General features: G+C 34.9%; 2 protein-coding genes across 3 annotated transcripts in view; both read left to right on the top strand.

Moving 5' to 3' along the window:
* Window positions 1–4336: 4336 nt before the first annotated feature.
* Window positions 4337–10131, top strand: LOC100369672 (pyrroline-5-carboxylate reductase 2-like). The gene is made up of 7 exons (XM_002736844.3): window positions 4337–4555; window positions 6705–6769; window positions 7378–7557; window positions 8160–8372; window positions 8632–8724; window positions 8927–9108; window positions 9568–10131. Exons 1-7 carry the CDS (start codon window positions 4489–4491, stop codon window positions 9623–9625), a joined length of 858 nt encoding a protein of 285 aa, XP_002736890.1. The 5' UTR covers window positions 4337–4488; the 3' UTR covers window positions 9626–10131.
* Window positions 10132–12676: 2545 nt separating this feature from the next.
* Window positions 12677–16377, top strand: part of LOC100371010 (rho guanine nucleotide exchange factor 7-like) — a 50194-nt gene continuing 46493 nt past the window's right edge. For both annotated transcript variants that reach the window (XM_002736853.4, XM_085501977.1), the window contains exon 1: window positions 12677–12840. The gene's annotated coding sequence lies outside the window, so the exon portion shown is untranslated. The remainder of the gene's footprint in view (window positions 12841–16377) is intronic.

Below are 16377 nucleotides of genomic sequence, written 5' to 3'. Positions count from 1 at the left end.
TCATAGATTTTTCTCAATTTTTTTCTTTTATTATTGGCACGTAATCTATACCACATGAAGTAAAGTGAAATCACTGTAGTCACTTATATATAGGTTACCATGGTGATAAGACAGCTATATTGGCATTTATTTAACACCCACAGTGATCAATCCATGGGAGACACAATATTGATAGGCTCACAAATAATGTATATCTTATGATATGATATTGAAATGTTATTGATTAATGCACCCAAATATGTATATACAATAATGGAAAATATTCACACCATTGTGTCTTGCCTTTGTACAAAATTTAAACAATTACGGTGAAATTGTATCTAGGACATTTGAGGACAAACAAAATTGGCCATTCATAAAATCTTGAACATAAGTGATGTGCTTCAGTAACCAAGTGAAGACAAATTTACTTGAACAAAATCTGTCAAAGCTTGTCTGAGAAATGGTAAAGAAAACATGAAAAATAAAACCACTATGGCCACCAGTCGGCTATTTCAAAGCAAATCACAAAACAATCTGATGTACATCAGTAACTGTTATATTCATACAAAGTTTGAATAAATTTGGCTCAGGCATGCCTGAGGTCATCAACATGGTAACAAATCAATAGACTATCTATACCATTATGTCTTGTCTTTTGAATAATTTTAAAAATAGTAATGGCAGTTGAATCCAGCCAGCCAATCAACGTCTTTAAAAATGTTGCAATATTCCATCGGCCATTTGGGTTTTTGGATATTTAAATCCAAAAATAACTGAAGAAAATGACAAACCATTATGTCCGTCTTTGTATCAAATATAAACAACATTCTGTAAATTAGCAGAGAAACGGGTAGACCAACTAAAATAAACAAAATGGCTGACAGTCAGCCTTTTTGAATTAACCAACCATGAGTGACGTCACTGCCAGGTTTCAATGATATCAGCATATGATATGTTAAAATATTATTTTTTTTAGTTTTTCACTAGTCAGTCAAAGTTCACGTCTTTGTACACAACAAATGAAAATCGCAAGCATACCCAATAATTTAATACAATATACAAAACAATACATGTAAGTAAGTAATGCCTTTATTGAAATCATATCCTATTCAGGATCTGGATTTTTAAAATACAATAAAGTTTCAAATACATACAGAATGGCAAGACGAAAAATACAAATGAAGACATAGTGAAAACATAATAAAATCAAATAAAAACGGAGAACAAGAAATGGTTAGAAAAAACAAAACATGTATGTTGTAGAAAAAAAAGCTGTGGACCTCTAGTCGTACTAACGGAAGTAATGTTGTACTACTTGTGACACAAGAGTGGTTTATAGTAACCCATAACACTCGTAACACCATGTTCTACTACTACGATACAACTTACAGGTACGGTATCCCGTCGTCGTTTACAGCGTCCTCTTGTGGCGACTACTAACTACTAACTATTGTATTTTTCGGGCTGCCTCCCGGGGCGTGGAGCTTGACATGGTCTACTTTTAAAGAGATGCGCCTGTAAAATAAAAATGTTGTTTTGACAGCATGCTGCAAAGATCGTTCGATGAAAAATGCGTGTTAGATTTAACTTAAAGTACAAGTATTTAACAAATCGTGATACTGATATGTTTGCAGCCCGAGCATTTGACGATAAATACACGTAATAGCATAATGTTGTAGCCAAGATTTTGGCAATGAGTACTCATTCAGTTTTTTTCCACTGTGGGCGGACACGTTAACCATTGTGCCACTCATCAGTTTCACGCACAGTCTCCTGGGTACTAATATTAGAGTCAAAGGATCAAATATTGTGATTAATTTTATTATATTATTGCAGATTTAAACAAGGAAACTAACAGTAAATAGTACAAGTATGGGCGTACATCCATATGGAAACCCAATTTGCTGATATCAACCAATCAGGATTTATTAACAAAAACTCAGTCAAAAATATTGGACAAACAAATTAAAACATCTTTTGAATTATTTTTGAAAAATAATATCCATGATGACAATAATAACGTCAACAACAACAAATAAACCAAGACCATACAGAAGTTTCAAGAAGATATTCAGATTGGAAAAAATACCTGGTTGGTATCGAGAAAATCAAAATGAGAGAACAATTGAGTAAATTCAGACTCGACAACCCTCCATGGAAGGTACTTCCATGGGCAGACATACAAAAACTAAAACTCCAACTGACAAAAGAATTTGCTACTTGTGTACTGCTATGGAAATTGAAGACGATACACACTTTGTAATGTCATTTAAAAAATACAAACAGCAACGATATTTACTTTTTGACGACACAGAAAAGGTAATTAAAAATTTCACTGTTTTGAAGAAAACAAACAAATTCTCCGCAATCATGAGTTCAGATATTAGTATAACATTTCTTAATTAACAGCAACTTCCAGACCGAACACAATAAACCTAGTCTATATACAATTACAAATTTAAATTAATTTAAATAACCCTCTTTGTTATGTCAAAATTTCCATTATGTCATTTTCTCTTGAAATACCTTTAACCGTAATATCTTACTTTGTAGCTTTATACATGTAGTTCCTAGTCGTGTTACATTTTGTATTTTTTGTTTTAGTTTTTTTAAGATCACATTGATGTACCCTTCTGTGTCAGTCGGGGAGTAACTTTATTACTAGTACTTAAAAGTACAGATACAGAGGGATTGTGACTGGAGCTTCCGACTAGTATAAGAAGAGACTGGCAATGAGTCTGTGGCGTGTGTTCCACAGCAGGCCTTGTTGTTAGTTTATTGACACAAGCCTAACCTTTTTTAACCAAAAACCTAAGATCTATGTTTGAAAGTACTTGCACTTATCTGCTTCGTGTATGTTCGTAATGTCATTCTAGTGTCAAAAACCGAGTACTTGCAAATCCAACCTTTCGAGCGCCGTTTTGACAGTACGAAATTTTACAGTTTTATTTTAGCCGCGTCTGTTTTAGTGGTCTGTCCTAGAACATTTTCACCTCTTTTCGCATGCTATCCCACTTACAAGGTGGTCTGTTCTAGAACATTTTCACCTCTTTTCGCATGCTATCCCACTTACAAGTTTCGACTAAAAAATGAAGATGATTTGTTAAAAAAATCAACCACCTGTTTCTTTTGATACGTCTTGATGATGAACATTCTAAATGTATTCTAAGGTCTATGATCCTACTGAAAACCCCATAAAGGAGTCCCCACTATAGTCATGGAGCTAGAAAGGATATTTGTTCCCCCACAGTCCCTCTATCCCCGATAATCTCGCAAGACGCTACCATTGTTTATTTTGGGAATTAGGAAAAAAAATGATTACGTAAAGATAACAAGACTAGAATTTGAATAATCCAGAGTGACAGCTGAGTTGATCCTTATTATTACCACGGTTACTAACGTGCTGCTACGGCAGATTATGCCCATTTCCCCGAATATAACACGTTTTACAAAACAAATTCGACATGGTTACATTGCCCAGCACCCATGAATAACGACAATCGGGGAAATCACGGAAGAAACCACGTGATATTCACTAGATGTATAAGCATCATTATATAAGTCATTTTATGGGGAAGTTCGGAAGGCCATCACCGTATCAACGCGCACGCCTAATAATTTTATTGATCAGCATACTAGGACTTTTATTTCTGACTCATTATACTTCTACTTCTTTCTAATAAGGTGTTTTGGCCTAGAGTGCCGTTATATTTAGATCTTTAATTTATGATTACTTAGTCGAAATTGACAAACTAAGTAATATATTTATTAAAATTCTATATTTGGAACTACAAACCCCATTGGTAGAATAGATAAAAAAAAAAGTGGTTTGTATCATTGACTAGAATCGATATTAGACTGGGTACTTTTCGTAATTATATCTATTTGTGACGGCAAACATAAATTTTACTATAAAGTGTTTTACAGACGGGACAATTCAACTCCGAAAGCAAAACCAAACCATTACAGCATTCGGTGGCCAGTTTGTATCGTTCATAATCCTATGGAAGCGTGCGCGTACCAACCGAATGCACTAGAGGTTTAGGGATATATAGTAGATAATATTTGGTAACCGTAGTCCTAAGTAACTATTAAATAGCTAGACGTTTCGAGCAATGGCTCTTTATTGATAGCATAGAAGTAAATGGTTTAGGGAGTGGGATGTTGGTAACAAATAAAAACAAAATATTTATCGCTTGCTCCTATAACCAATGCTCGTTATCAACAGTTTATTTGGTGTTTACATTATAGATTTACAACTCTCGACTTTATTCAAATTTTAATCCTTGATTACGCCCCGTGAATGACCTATATAGTATGTTCCACTCGCATATCCCCTGTTTACTCTGATAAGGGGAACCGTGATTCGTCCGCGAGGCCAGATTGCGGCATCACGTTACCATACGTGATGACGCGTGATGTCTTGTTCTATTTTTGGCGGAAACCGAAGTATTATATAGATGCAGTTACCAAGTCAAGTGCCCCACTCTTGAGAAAATAGCGAAGATGTCAGTGGCAATAGTAGGTGCCGGAAAATTCGGTCAGGCGATAGCACGGGGTTTCGTACGAGCAGGTAAGTACACAGTTACATTTTGTGTTACTGTGGTTTAATCGTCGACGTCATCCCTTTTATTTATGTATTTAGTAACTGTATTTAATATGTTTATTTCATTTACATTGCAAACTTACTTAAAATTTTCGAGAAACATAGCTATATAAACACGAATGTGTACAAAATATACACTTACGCAAACACCATATTTTTATTCACATTTGATGACTATATATGGATCTACCGATATGTCAAATCGTAGCTCCATAACGCTATTTATAAATAAATCGTACGACTATTTTTTTTTCTTTGGTAATCGATGATCTTCGATCAAAAGACTGGGCATTGTGGATAAATGAATGACAATATCACGAGACATTGTTAGCGTAACTCGTCACGAGAGGGTGTCCCATCACCACATGTGACGCTAGCCCAAAGTATCGCTTGTTGCTAAGCCTAGTCAGCTTGTCAGCAAGGAAAGCTTTGGCGACAACTCTTTGCTAATAATGACGTGGCCAAAAGTCTGTCGAGCAAAATGATATAAATGTCGTCGGACCTGAGAGAGAATGGCCATGTTTTTCTTTTACAGCAGTTAGCTTGAGAAACCATTTGTAAATGTGTCATTACTGGTAAAAGATTGTTCAAATATGCGATGTCATCATTTAAATCTTGAAAGCGATGCGATGCCGTAGTCCAACCCTTTCAACTCTCATAACAGATTACTTGTTATAAGTTATATAACTTTTATAACAGATTGAAAACAAAATTTACCATAAATATAGGAGATAAATTCATAGGTATTTACAGATGAAAATGTTCCTAAATTTGATCGTCTACCATGAAAGACAGGGCAGAATTTCAATTTTTTCAAACCTGGTTGGATATATTTTAAGGTGGGCTAAAGCTTGTTTCTTTTCACTACAAGCTCCACGCCTACAACATGAAAAACACAACTGTCCTAAATAATGAGTATTCTTGGGTCAGACTACTGGTTTGAGTTTTAGGTAATCACCGCAGATGCTCCTAGATTAGCGTCTAGTGAGCTTCTCTCGTGATTTCCCCCTTGTTCTGTGATTTCTCCAATTTTCGTTACTTCTGGGCGCTAAAGCAAGGTAAACTTTACTCAATCATATTTATGAATAATGTGACTGTGATTGTCAAATTACTAAATAACGAACACTAAAGTTAAACTCAGCTGTCAATCTGTATTATTCAAATTGTAATCTTTCTTACGTAATTATCATTGTTTATAATCCGTAAAATAAACGATGGTGGCATCTTTGTTTGTCATTTTTGACTTACGGAAGCCTCTCCTACAACAACAGCGCTAGACAATAGTGGCCCACGTTGCCTCTAAGACCAAACATAAACTAACACATTATTATTATTTTAATATATGCAATTCACAAATTATTCTGTAATGTCGACGTTTGATACTTTATAATGGTACCATTAAGTTTGACAAATCAGTGGAAGAAAAGCGGCCGATTGATTTGTCACCTTTAGGTTACGCAAATATGAACAGCCTATGTTTGATGGACAAAGGGTAAAACATTAGAGGCAATCACGCATCAAAGGCATGACAGAACATTAACGGAAAAGTACAGGAAGTATTGTATTTTGTATATATGCTTTTTGTTGCATTGTTTGTGCATTTATGAGTTGGGCGGGGGATATTATTACAAGACAAAAACTAAAATTTTGCAAAGCTTGATGGGTAAAATCCAGGCTAAGCTATGCCCTGGTTTGTTCGATAAGCTACATTAAGACTAAACATAAACAAACTCAAGGTCTAACATCTCTCCACCCAAAACAGACTTTTAACGTTTTTTAATTCAATACACATACACAAGCCGCAAATTATTTTGTATTGTATCATTTTAATACTTTATACTGGTGCCCTGAAATTTTACGTGTAAATGGAAGAAAAGGCCGACCTTTAGTGCTTTGTCACCTTAGGTCGAATAAACAAAGGGTGAAACATCTCAAAAGCGCAACAAAACTATAAATATAGTAATAAAATGACAGAAAGCTAGAGGAAGTATTGTACTTCATATATATTCATTTTGTTGTGTTATTTGGGGTTCAGGAGTTGAATGATAGACGATAATGTTTTTGAAAAAACTTGTACCGAAAATGACTGAATATTTTTTTTTGTAAACATTTATAGGCCTCGTGGCAGCCGATCGTATCATAGCTAGTACTCCTTGCAGTGAAGATCTTGCAAAGGCGGCGGTAAGTTAAATAATTCGATTACTAAATAATGCAAGTAAATTCGCCAATGTTTCATTCAAATGAGAAGTTGTGATTAAATACGGTCAAATTAATGACCATGTTTATTTTGTGTTAAAAAGGTTACATTATTATTGATTTATACACCAGTCACTGACTTTTAGGGTTATTTTAAGCAGTACAAAATATGTCTAAAAGAAAACCAGACTGAAAACGTTGTCTTTTTTGCAACTATTTCCAAGAATTCATGCTAAAGCATTATTTCATAAATAATAAATAGTATTCGTCGGACTTTTACAATAATTCGTGACAGACATAATGACTCATTTTGTGAACTACATATTATTCGTTCACTGAGCGAAATTTTGAAATATAACCGTCAGACGTAACCTTTTACCATAAGAACAAATGGCTCAACAATTTTCATGGGTGTTTGATTACTTTGATTACTTCGCATATCAGTAATATTAAATGTTTATATTATCTCATACATCTTGTGCATAGGTGAACAAAAATTAAGAATTATTTAATAAAAATTCACATACTGATTTTAATTATGACAAATATGAGAAAGACAACTACAAGTTGTTTATTTTTTTCTCCCCTCACAGAAAATTGGAGTAAGAACTACATTCGACAACCTAGAAGCCGTAAAGCCCAGCAATGTTGTATTTCTTGCCGTTAAACCAGATGTCATGCGCACAGTTCTTTATGAAATCGCTCCAATTATCAGCGAACGTCATATCGTAGTATCGGTAGCAGCCGGTGTTAAAATCAGCTACGTTGAAGATGTAAGTTTGGAAATGTCTTTATAATTAATTATTAAAATATACATATATGGAATATCGCTTCTTAACCAATCAGAATTATGCTCTGTCACAGGGCGTTATCAAGGCATACTGTCCAGAGTTCGATAGTTATCCGAGGGTATTACTTAGACTGGGCCGGCCATTCATGGCAATTTTATTGGTTTATATAATAATTTCCTTTAAAACGAACAAAATCCCTGGCCCTGGCTAGTTGAATGATATTTCCACATAATACGTCACGTTTTGACATGCAACAATTAGCTGACTGTAGAAGCATCACCAATAGATGCACAATGACAATGTCAGTACCAAGTTGAGTTGTACTGAATGTGACCAAAACAACAGCTTCAAATTGTTTACAAATATAATGTCAACTTTTTACATGTAGATAATTTGATGTGACATAATAGCATCCCAGAAAACAAACGGTAGCACATAGAGTCAGGCCGCAGATGCGAAGAGGTAAAATGTATATGCCAGGAAATTCCGAATGGAATTGTAGTGAATGTCGTGGATCACTAATCCCATTAGTCTTTTCTGCATGGATACCTTACTAAATTGAACGCTTTTGTTTCTAATTACAGAAACTTCCAGTCGACACAAGAGTGATTCGTGTCATGTCAAACACTCCTTGTATGGTGGGTGAGGGCGCTACGGTATTTGCCAGGGGTACAGCAGCGAAGGACTCTGATTCTGTGCTTGTTCAGCAGTTTTTCTCTACCTTGGGATTCTGTGTTGAAAGCGAGGAATCAAGTCTTGATGCAGTAACTGGTGTCAGTGGAAGTGGTCCAGCATACGTAAGTATCGTCAAATAGAGTTGTAAATTTTCATTTTATACTTTTAAATTGTGTGTGTTATGTCCAAATAAAAACAAACGAAGTGTACATAACCTTGGTCACCAGATGGCGCTATTAACAGTGACAATACGGACTTTGCAGCACATGTGAACTATTTAGCTCCATGCAACGACTTTCAGCTTTTCCGATACAAATTGACTGTTACTTGACAGTTATATTTAGGCGAGATGGAATTAATTTATTGATAATTTATTTGCAGGCATTCTGTGCCATTGACGCAATGGCAGATGGAGGAGTGAAAATGGGGCTGCCCAGGGATCTGGCACTTAAACTAGCTGCACAGACAATGCTGGTATGTTGAATTCCCGAGATCTTAGGTGACACGCATCGAAAACTATTTTGGCTGGTGTGCAGACACCAACAAAGCACGACCAATTTACTATTTTTTTCAATTTTAGTAATTTACTAATTCAGTCGTATATACACTTGACGTCATCAAAGCCAAACTATGTGCAATATTAATCTTAATATGCATGTTCTCATTTTCTTACTAGGGAGCTGCAAAAATGACTTTAGAACCTGGCAGTCATCCAATGATTTTGAAAGATAATGTGGGTTCTCCGGGAGGCACTACAATGGCTGGAGTTCATAAACTAGAAGAACTTGGCTTTAGGAATTGCCTTATCTCTGCCGTTGAGTCCACTACGGTGAAATCCGTTGAACTATCTCAACAAATGTATGATATTTGTCCTAATTGCATTATGTGTGAAGTCGTTAGCCTCAGACATGCAGGAAGCTAATTTCAGAGTTTGTGTTGTTGTTTTATTCGAACACATATTTACATGCAAGCTAGCACCCCTCCGAGATGTTTAATATAGTATTTATTCACGTAATGCACAAGGTATCGCGTGTGGAACGGTCCAGTCAGGAAGTATTGTAAGGCTGTGTGGGATATGTAAATGCCTATCTTACTAATTGCAATGGTAATACAAGCATCATAAACTCTAGGGTACATACACATATAGATTTCAATGGTTCTACCACAGTCCCTCTATAGGGTTCTACCTATGTCTCGTGTTTATATACATGACCAGTTCATTATTATTGCACGGTACTTGTGTAGATTTAAATTCCTTTCATATTACTGTTTGTAAAAAAAGTTATGAAGTTATGTTTGATTGTATTCATTTTGTAGGTTGGATGAAGATAAAAACTACGACGAAGATGTCAAAACTGCCGTACTTAAAATTTGAAGATCGTCTGACCACTTATGTATTGACGTAACTCATCGGACTTGTCACACATTGACGCCACTCGCCTGACCTCTTACATCATGATGACATCACCTGATACTCTGTGACGTCACTCGTCTTATGCCGTGCACTTTACCTGATCTCTTACGCAACAATCACGAGGAATTCAACTCTGCACAGTCTATGATTTTACTTTAAAATTAGTGGTTGTTGTGTCTGTTGTTGTTGCGCTGCTTGTTTTTGTTGTTATTGTTGTTGTTGTTAATTTACAGTATACTAGAAGTATGCAAATATATATTGTTCGACTTTTAAAAGCCCAAATGCGAAAATTATGAAAACGATTATCTAATTACATACCGATATTTGTCTATATATGAAATTACCGTTTAGTACCGGTAATCTTCAGTTTATAGGTTAACAATTTGTAAACAACGTTCTTGTAATTCTCCTCATGTCAAAATGACTAAGTATTATATCTATGTTAAATATATGTACATTCTTTCAAAGGCGATGTGTAATTGTGATTATATCTTCCACCATTAGCATCACGTGTGTGACGTCAAAGTATGGAAATGCCTGTGCTCCTGAGAGTGTGGACATGGTGATTTCTTAGTCATTTCCCTATGTCGTACACGTATTTATTAAACAGTTGTCTTTAGTTGCAGTTGTTTCCATTGGAATTCTCTTGAATCTGCCCATTGGTAATGGAATTAATTTCCATTACTAGTTTTGTACCCAGTGACATGGATTAAGTTGATCTTCGAATACTTTTTACACATATAAAGCTTGAAATTACTTCCATTACAGCGTGTGGTCGGTCTAAATTATAACCAACTACTGCATCATGTGACATCTGTTATCGGAGCAACTCTCTCACTTCTAAGTTTAGAGACAGACTTTGATTTCTAGAAAAAAGTAATCTTTTTAGTCAGAGAGTCTGATATTTCAGTGTGAAAAAAATAACAGTATGTATTACGCGTAGTTTAATCTATTGTCTTCAGGTTATGGAAGGGTTTTCACGTCATAAGTAAGACAATGTATTATATACATAATATTTATTTAGGTCTACCATTGAGAAGGAGTACATTTCCATAAAATGCTGAATATTGGATATATTGAATAATTACCAAGAACTACCATTTTAATTATAGTCAATCATATCAACGATTTCAAAACAATTATTTATACATTCACTAACAAAACTAGAGCAGATAGGGATTGACTATCCCACTCAGTCTGTGTATCCACTACATGTGACAGTTAAAAAATAAAGTGTCGACGTACAGTTCACTGTATTATTTTCCAAACTGATCTGCCAAAGCGACCACACGTGCACTGTCACAGAACTCAAGAGACAGTGTATTGAACACCATCATTATAATACGTATTGGTTTCCAGGCTAAGTTATTATATTTGGTTGCTCCTTTAAATGCCCAATTGACACCGCACCGCTAACTAGTGCCTTATTGGAGCCAAACTTACGCAATGTTGTGTATGTTTATAAATAGTAAGATGTCGAAATAACACAATTTTGTCAACAAACATATTGATGTTGACTGTGTATACCGCGCTATGTATACTACAGTGCGTATTTTAGTCCCGGTTTTTGGTACATCAAACAGGAATCTGAAACATTGCAGCAATATGTTACCAAAATTCGTTTTATTATTCTCGATGGGGATAGCAAGGATTTAATTGTATTAACTATTTTCTCTTTGAATCACACGGTTTGTTGGCTCTTTCTTTAAATTGCAATTGGGGAATACTTGCTACAGTACGAAGGTAATTTCAATTGTTACAGTCAGTAGCTATGCTAATTTCTTTAATCATCCAAGTAATTGTTGTTTTCTTTGAGCTTGTATTGTGTGCCGTCTCTTCTTTAGTGAACGCCGAGAGGCGACCGAGACGTCGTTATATGACTGCTATTCAAATTTAGACTTAGTAGTCTGATGATGAAGATATCTGTTCAGAAATAACTCTGTCAGTCCCTATCACAATATGTGTATGCATTACTAGAACATTGTAATACAATTGGGTATTATCCATATCAATTTGCGTTCGATATTATTGATAATTATCTATATTAATATATTTGTTTTAGAAAGATTCATTTACTGTTTGTTATAATGACTGACACATTAACTATCTCCATACATAGGAAAGAAACATAGGGCTTTTAACTCCGTGGACAGGGGGGTCCGGGGGAACGGGTTGACAATATTTTGAAGAGACAGGGAGGGGGACCTCCGCGAAACTACTAGTTGTTTTGTAGTGTATCTGGTTACATATATGAGCGTAAGGTTTGATTGGCTCACATTGCTATATATGAACATTTGTGTGAACCATAAGTACTCAAATCGTACGTTAATCCATGGTCAATCGTACGTGAATCGAACCGTACGCTGTCTCTACACTCTACTCTAAAGTACTTTTAAAACAAACTCAAGTTTTAAGCATGGACAGTACGTTTTTCATGTATTTGTTATCATTACCTACCTTTCACTCATCTTGTTTTCAAATAGTTTCTCCAATTGTGAATTTATCTGTTTATTGTGCCCTGCATTTCATTCATATATTTTTTTTTGCAACAGTTTTTCTGTCCTTGCTCCTCTAAGAGTTTATAATGATCGACCCTAAACACGGGAAAAAAAGGAAGCCATGGATGGATGGACCACCGTGGAATCACGTATTTTATGAACGCTATGTGACCTATCTCTCAAATCACTGAAGAATATTTTAGTGGTCTGAGCCTAAGTATAGCAGCGAACTTATAAATGCCGCTATATAGCGTAATGAGCTATTTTTAGAAACTTTGGCTGTTCCATCCACTGTTACTCCCCCTCGATTTGTATTATCATTCATAATCAGTATAAGCATTTTTCAATCGCGAAACATATTAATAAAACCAAAACCATGAAGGCCAAACATTTATTTCAATGTAGCGTGCTATAATATCATCAAACCTTATACTTAAAATTTAAAATATTGAACGGATTTTCGTCTCTATACTGGTGTATTGGAGGTAACGGTGACATAGTTTATTTACTATGTTTCGATAAGTGGGAAGTTTGAGGTCGCGCTTCCGTGAAGAAGGATTTTACACGGCTTGTCCTGTTCTGACCGCGTCGTTTTATCGCCAAGATCCACGCGACCATGTGAATAATGTGATTAACATCCAGGTTATAACGATATTGTGGAATCAGCTAATTTGACAGGTATGCAAACTTTGTAATTCACTGATGGTCGAATGCCTTCGTCCGAACGGCGTGATCGAAATGGAGGCGCTCTGCATGCCACTGACCTCAGTCCGGTGGCTATATTTACTTGTTTACGCTTTCGGAAGTCGACAAAACTTGTCACTGTCACAGTATTACTTGTAACCAGAAAATGCCACTTTTAAATAGACTTCCGCGGGAGTGTTTTGCGTTTTTCCCCTCCCAAATGAGTGGGTGAACTGAGTGAAAGCCGGGTCGTGTGTGTGTATTAATTGGAAATCCAAGATGGCGGCCCCCACAAGACCGTCAATTTGTTCATGGTATGGCTGGGACGTCTCCTATTTTTAACATTGAATTGGTGAAACAACTGCCGCATGAGCTTCTTTGTTTTTATGTAGAGCCAGTGATTATTTTACCAGTTGAAGGGAATGCTGTCAATAACAGCGTTTACGTCACTGTGTGGAAAACTTTTGACACAGTAGTGACAATAGTGTCACATTATTAAAGGGCGGCAGTCGTCGTGCCGCGTCCTGTTCGATATGGGAATCATAGCGGCGTATACGACGCGTGTAAAATACATTGTTTATTTACATGAAATTCGAACACACGCAGCGCGACGACCACCGCGTTTTAAGATAGTGTGTCATTATTGAATGGCCATGTATGAAAACAAATTAAAAAAACAACCTTTAAATTAGCTAACCAATGAACGTTTTTGAGAGTTTTCAAATAATTAATTATTATGGAATTTAATGTTAATGTCACCACTATATCCCAGTTTTAAAATTTTGGAGATGGATTGTATTATCATATGAAAATACCTCAGTAACCTCAGCATCAAATTAAAAAAAAAAAAAACCTTTAAAGTTGGTAACCAATAAACTTTTTGGAAACTCTTCAAATATTTATTATAAATGTATTATTTTTTCTTTTGACATCATTTGACAGATCATATTCTAGTACTGTAAAACCATTTATTTTTACTGACATTTAATTTCACTATTTTGTTGTTTTGTGCATATTCACTGTGTTTTGATTTCACAAATTTGTCTTAGGAATCAATAAGTTTTATTGTTATTTTACATATAATTTAGCAAAATTTACTTATCAGCGAAGATAATGAAATTAAAACCCAGTGAATAATTAATGCATTTACAGTATTGGTTGACTTTCCCTTTTGATCAATATAAAGGCCCAATTCTATTTACAGATTGAACAAAAACTGCAAAATATTGAGCAAATAGAATTTTAGGAACAGTTGAAATTTTCATTGGAAAACAAGACAATTGTAATCCAAAGTACAGGGAAAAGAGATTATTTCCTTTGGCTCAGATTTATAAAAACCAGTACCGGTATCATGAGTGAATGTGATTCCTGCATGATAACTGTATGCAGGGAGAAATACAGGAAGTGTGAAAATTAAAGATTAAATGAAGGTCTAAAAATAACACGCTTATTTGATCACAGAATAATGTTGAATATCTCAGTTTCATTTCACTCTTTGGCTTTGTGTAATCTCTCTACCAGGACAGGTTAGTGTGAGCATAGAGGTAGTATGAGGGAGAACTATGTGTATGTTATGTATATTTCAGTGTCATCTATATCATAAGGTTGCCATCTGTGTTATTCCACAATTTATTATTGAAACTTTAGCACAAAATATATTTTACTTGATAGTTTCTTTTGTTGACTGATGATGCCATTGGAATTGTTATAAATGTATTGTCTAGTCGCCATAACCTGCATTCCAGGAAGTAAGTCAGTCAGCCACTCAGCCAGTAATTTATTTAATTTGTTGGTGGATGACTACTTTGGCTTTTATAAATTGACAGATGTATATTGCATACTTCATGTTTGATGGGATAACATAAAAGTCTGTACTCAAAAGTGAATGGTTGCGATGCAGTAATTGAGTGTTTTTTTTTTATTTATTAACATTGTATGTGTCTGTGAGTTAAGGTGCATTGATAGTGTGGCTAAATGGAGGTCTAAGTTCAACATTCTTTGTGGATAAGAATTTATAAGCTGATAATACAAATTAAACTTTGTACTTTGTTTTGGTGGATGTGATGAAATTTTATTTCATTTTTGCTGAATTCCTAAAGTCAGGTAATTCAATGTGCAATAACATATGTTGGTGATTTGGGCTGCCTAACAACAAAACCTAATCTAGTCATCTGAAGATTCTTATACCAGCAGCAGGTGGTAAAATGTGTGTCAGCTCACCAGACCCGGACTTCTTCAGCACATCCTGCACTTATAGAGTCAAGTGTCATTATTGTTTTTCTAACTCTCAGTAAAGTTTCATTGTAGACTTAGGTGGTATTAGTTTTCAGACCTTGACCTTATAACAGTAAGTTGGTGTAAATTGTTATATTTACATGTATGCTAGTTTATGATAGTATCTTCTTAGGGGGGTGGTGTTGGTGGTGGTGAGCAAAATATCAGTGCACACAATTCTGAGAGCAAAATTATGCAATTCATCAAAATATTGCTCACCAGATTAATAATTCTTGTTGTAAATGGTGAGCCCACCACTTTAAAATAAATGGGTAGGAGAAGAGTCAGCTGCTAGTCATTGGTTATAAGTCAAATCAGTAAGTTCTTTAAAATGTGGCATGGAAATGCATACCGCTATGTTTGAAAAGACATACATTTGTAAGGGAAAAGACCTCCACCCTGATTTCAGATGGTCAACCCTTAATCTGTTTCAAGAGATTTTCTTTACCTTATGATTTGGTGGGTAAAATTATGCTGATTTGCAAAATTTAGCTCACCAAAAATTGCTCACCACTTTTCCAATCTCTAAATTTTGTGTTTACATTTGGTATTAATAGACAATGGTTAATACAAGGCAAGAAACTTGTACACTTTACATACCAATATTTCTTAGTTGCACATTCATTAAATCAACATGCATAATTTTATCTGTTGCCAATGAGAAATTAAGTCCATTTGGTGCAACATTAACAAAGACAAAAATGTTGGACCAAAATTTGGAGAAAATTTTGTCATTGACCTGAATAATTTTTACACATTTTACCAGATATTTTGTTAATGAATTGGCTCATAGCCAATTGACTTTTGGACAGGGCTCTCCTAATATCAATTATGTGAAATTTTGTGTTTTTAGTTGTAGACTGTTGGTGTTCTCATTTTATTTGTGCTTATTATATCAACAATGGCCCACATAAATATTAATGATGTGGTTATTACCATATAGTTAAATTATTTCTTTCAACAAGTCTTATTCCATGATTAACTCTCTGGGTTAACTTTGTGTCACTGTAAGCTAAATCAGTATTTTAGGTGCGTTATAGATCTGTGGATTGTAAATTATTTACTGATGAAGAATAAAGTTTTTTGCAATGCACAAATGTTCTGACACCTACAAAAATATATGTACCGGTACCTCTGCATGGAGTTATTTCAAACATTTCCTAACAATATGAACCCTGGTATAATAAAACAAATGCACTTTTCATAAATTTGTTCACATTATTTTTTTTAAAGAAAGGCTTTTAAATTTTAAAGTTT

The sequence above is a fragment of the Saccoglossus kowalevskii genome, chromosome 1, assembly GCF_978046115.1.
Source record: "Saccoglossus kowalevskii chromosome 1, keSacKowa6.1, whole genome shotgun sequence".
Lineage (NCBI taxonomy): Eukaryota > Metazoa > Hemichordata > Enteropneusta > Harrimaniidae > Saccoglossus > Saccoglossus kowalevskii.
Note: the sequence above shows the minus strand (reverse complement) of the source record. Positions and strands in the feature narration are given on the sequence as shown.

Excerpts from the sequence above, each read along its gene's own strand:
- LOC100369672 (XM_002736844.3), top strand. The coding sequence starts at position 4,489 with ATGTCAGTGGCAATAGTAGGTGCCGGAAAATTCGGTCAGGCGATAGCA. Across the intron at positions 7,558-8,159 it reads AAATCAGCTACGTTGAAGAT|AAACTTCCAGTCGACACAAG; the intron begins GTAAGTTTGGAA and ends TTCTAATTACAG. Across the intron at positions 8,373-8,631 it reads GTGGAAGTGGTCCAGCATAC|GCATTCTGTGCCATTGACGC; the intron begins GTAAGTATCGTC and ends ATTTATTTGCAG.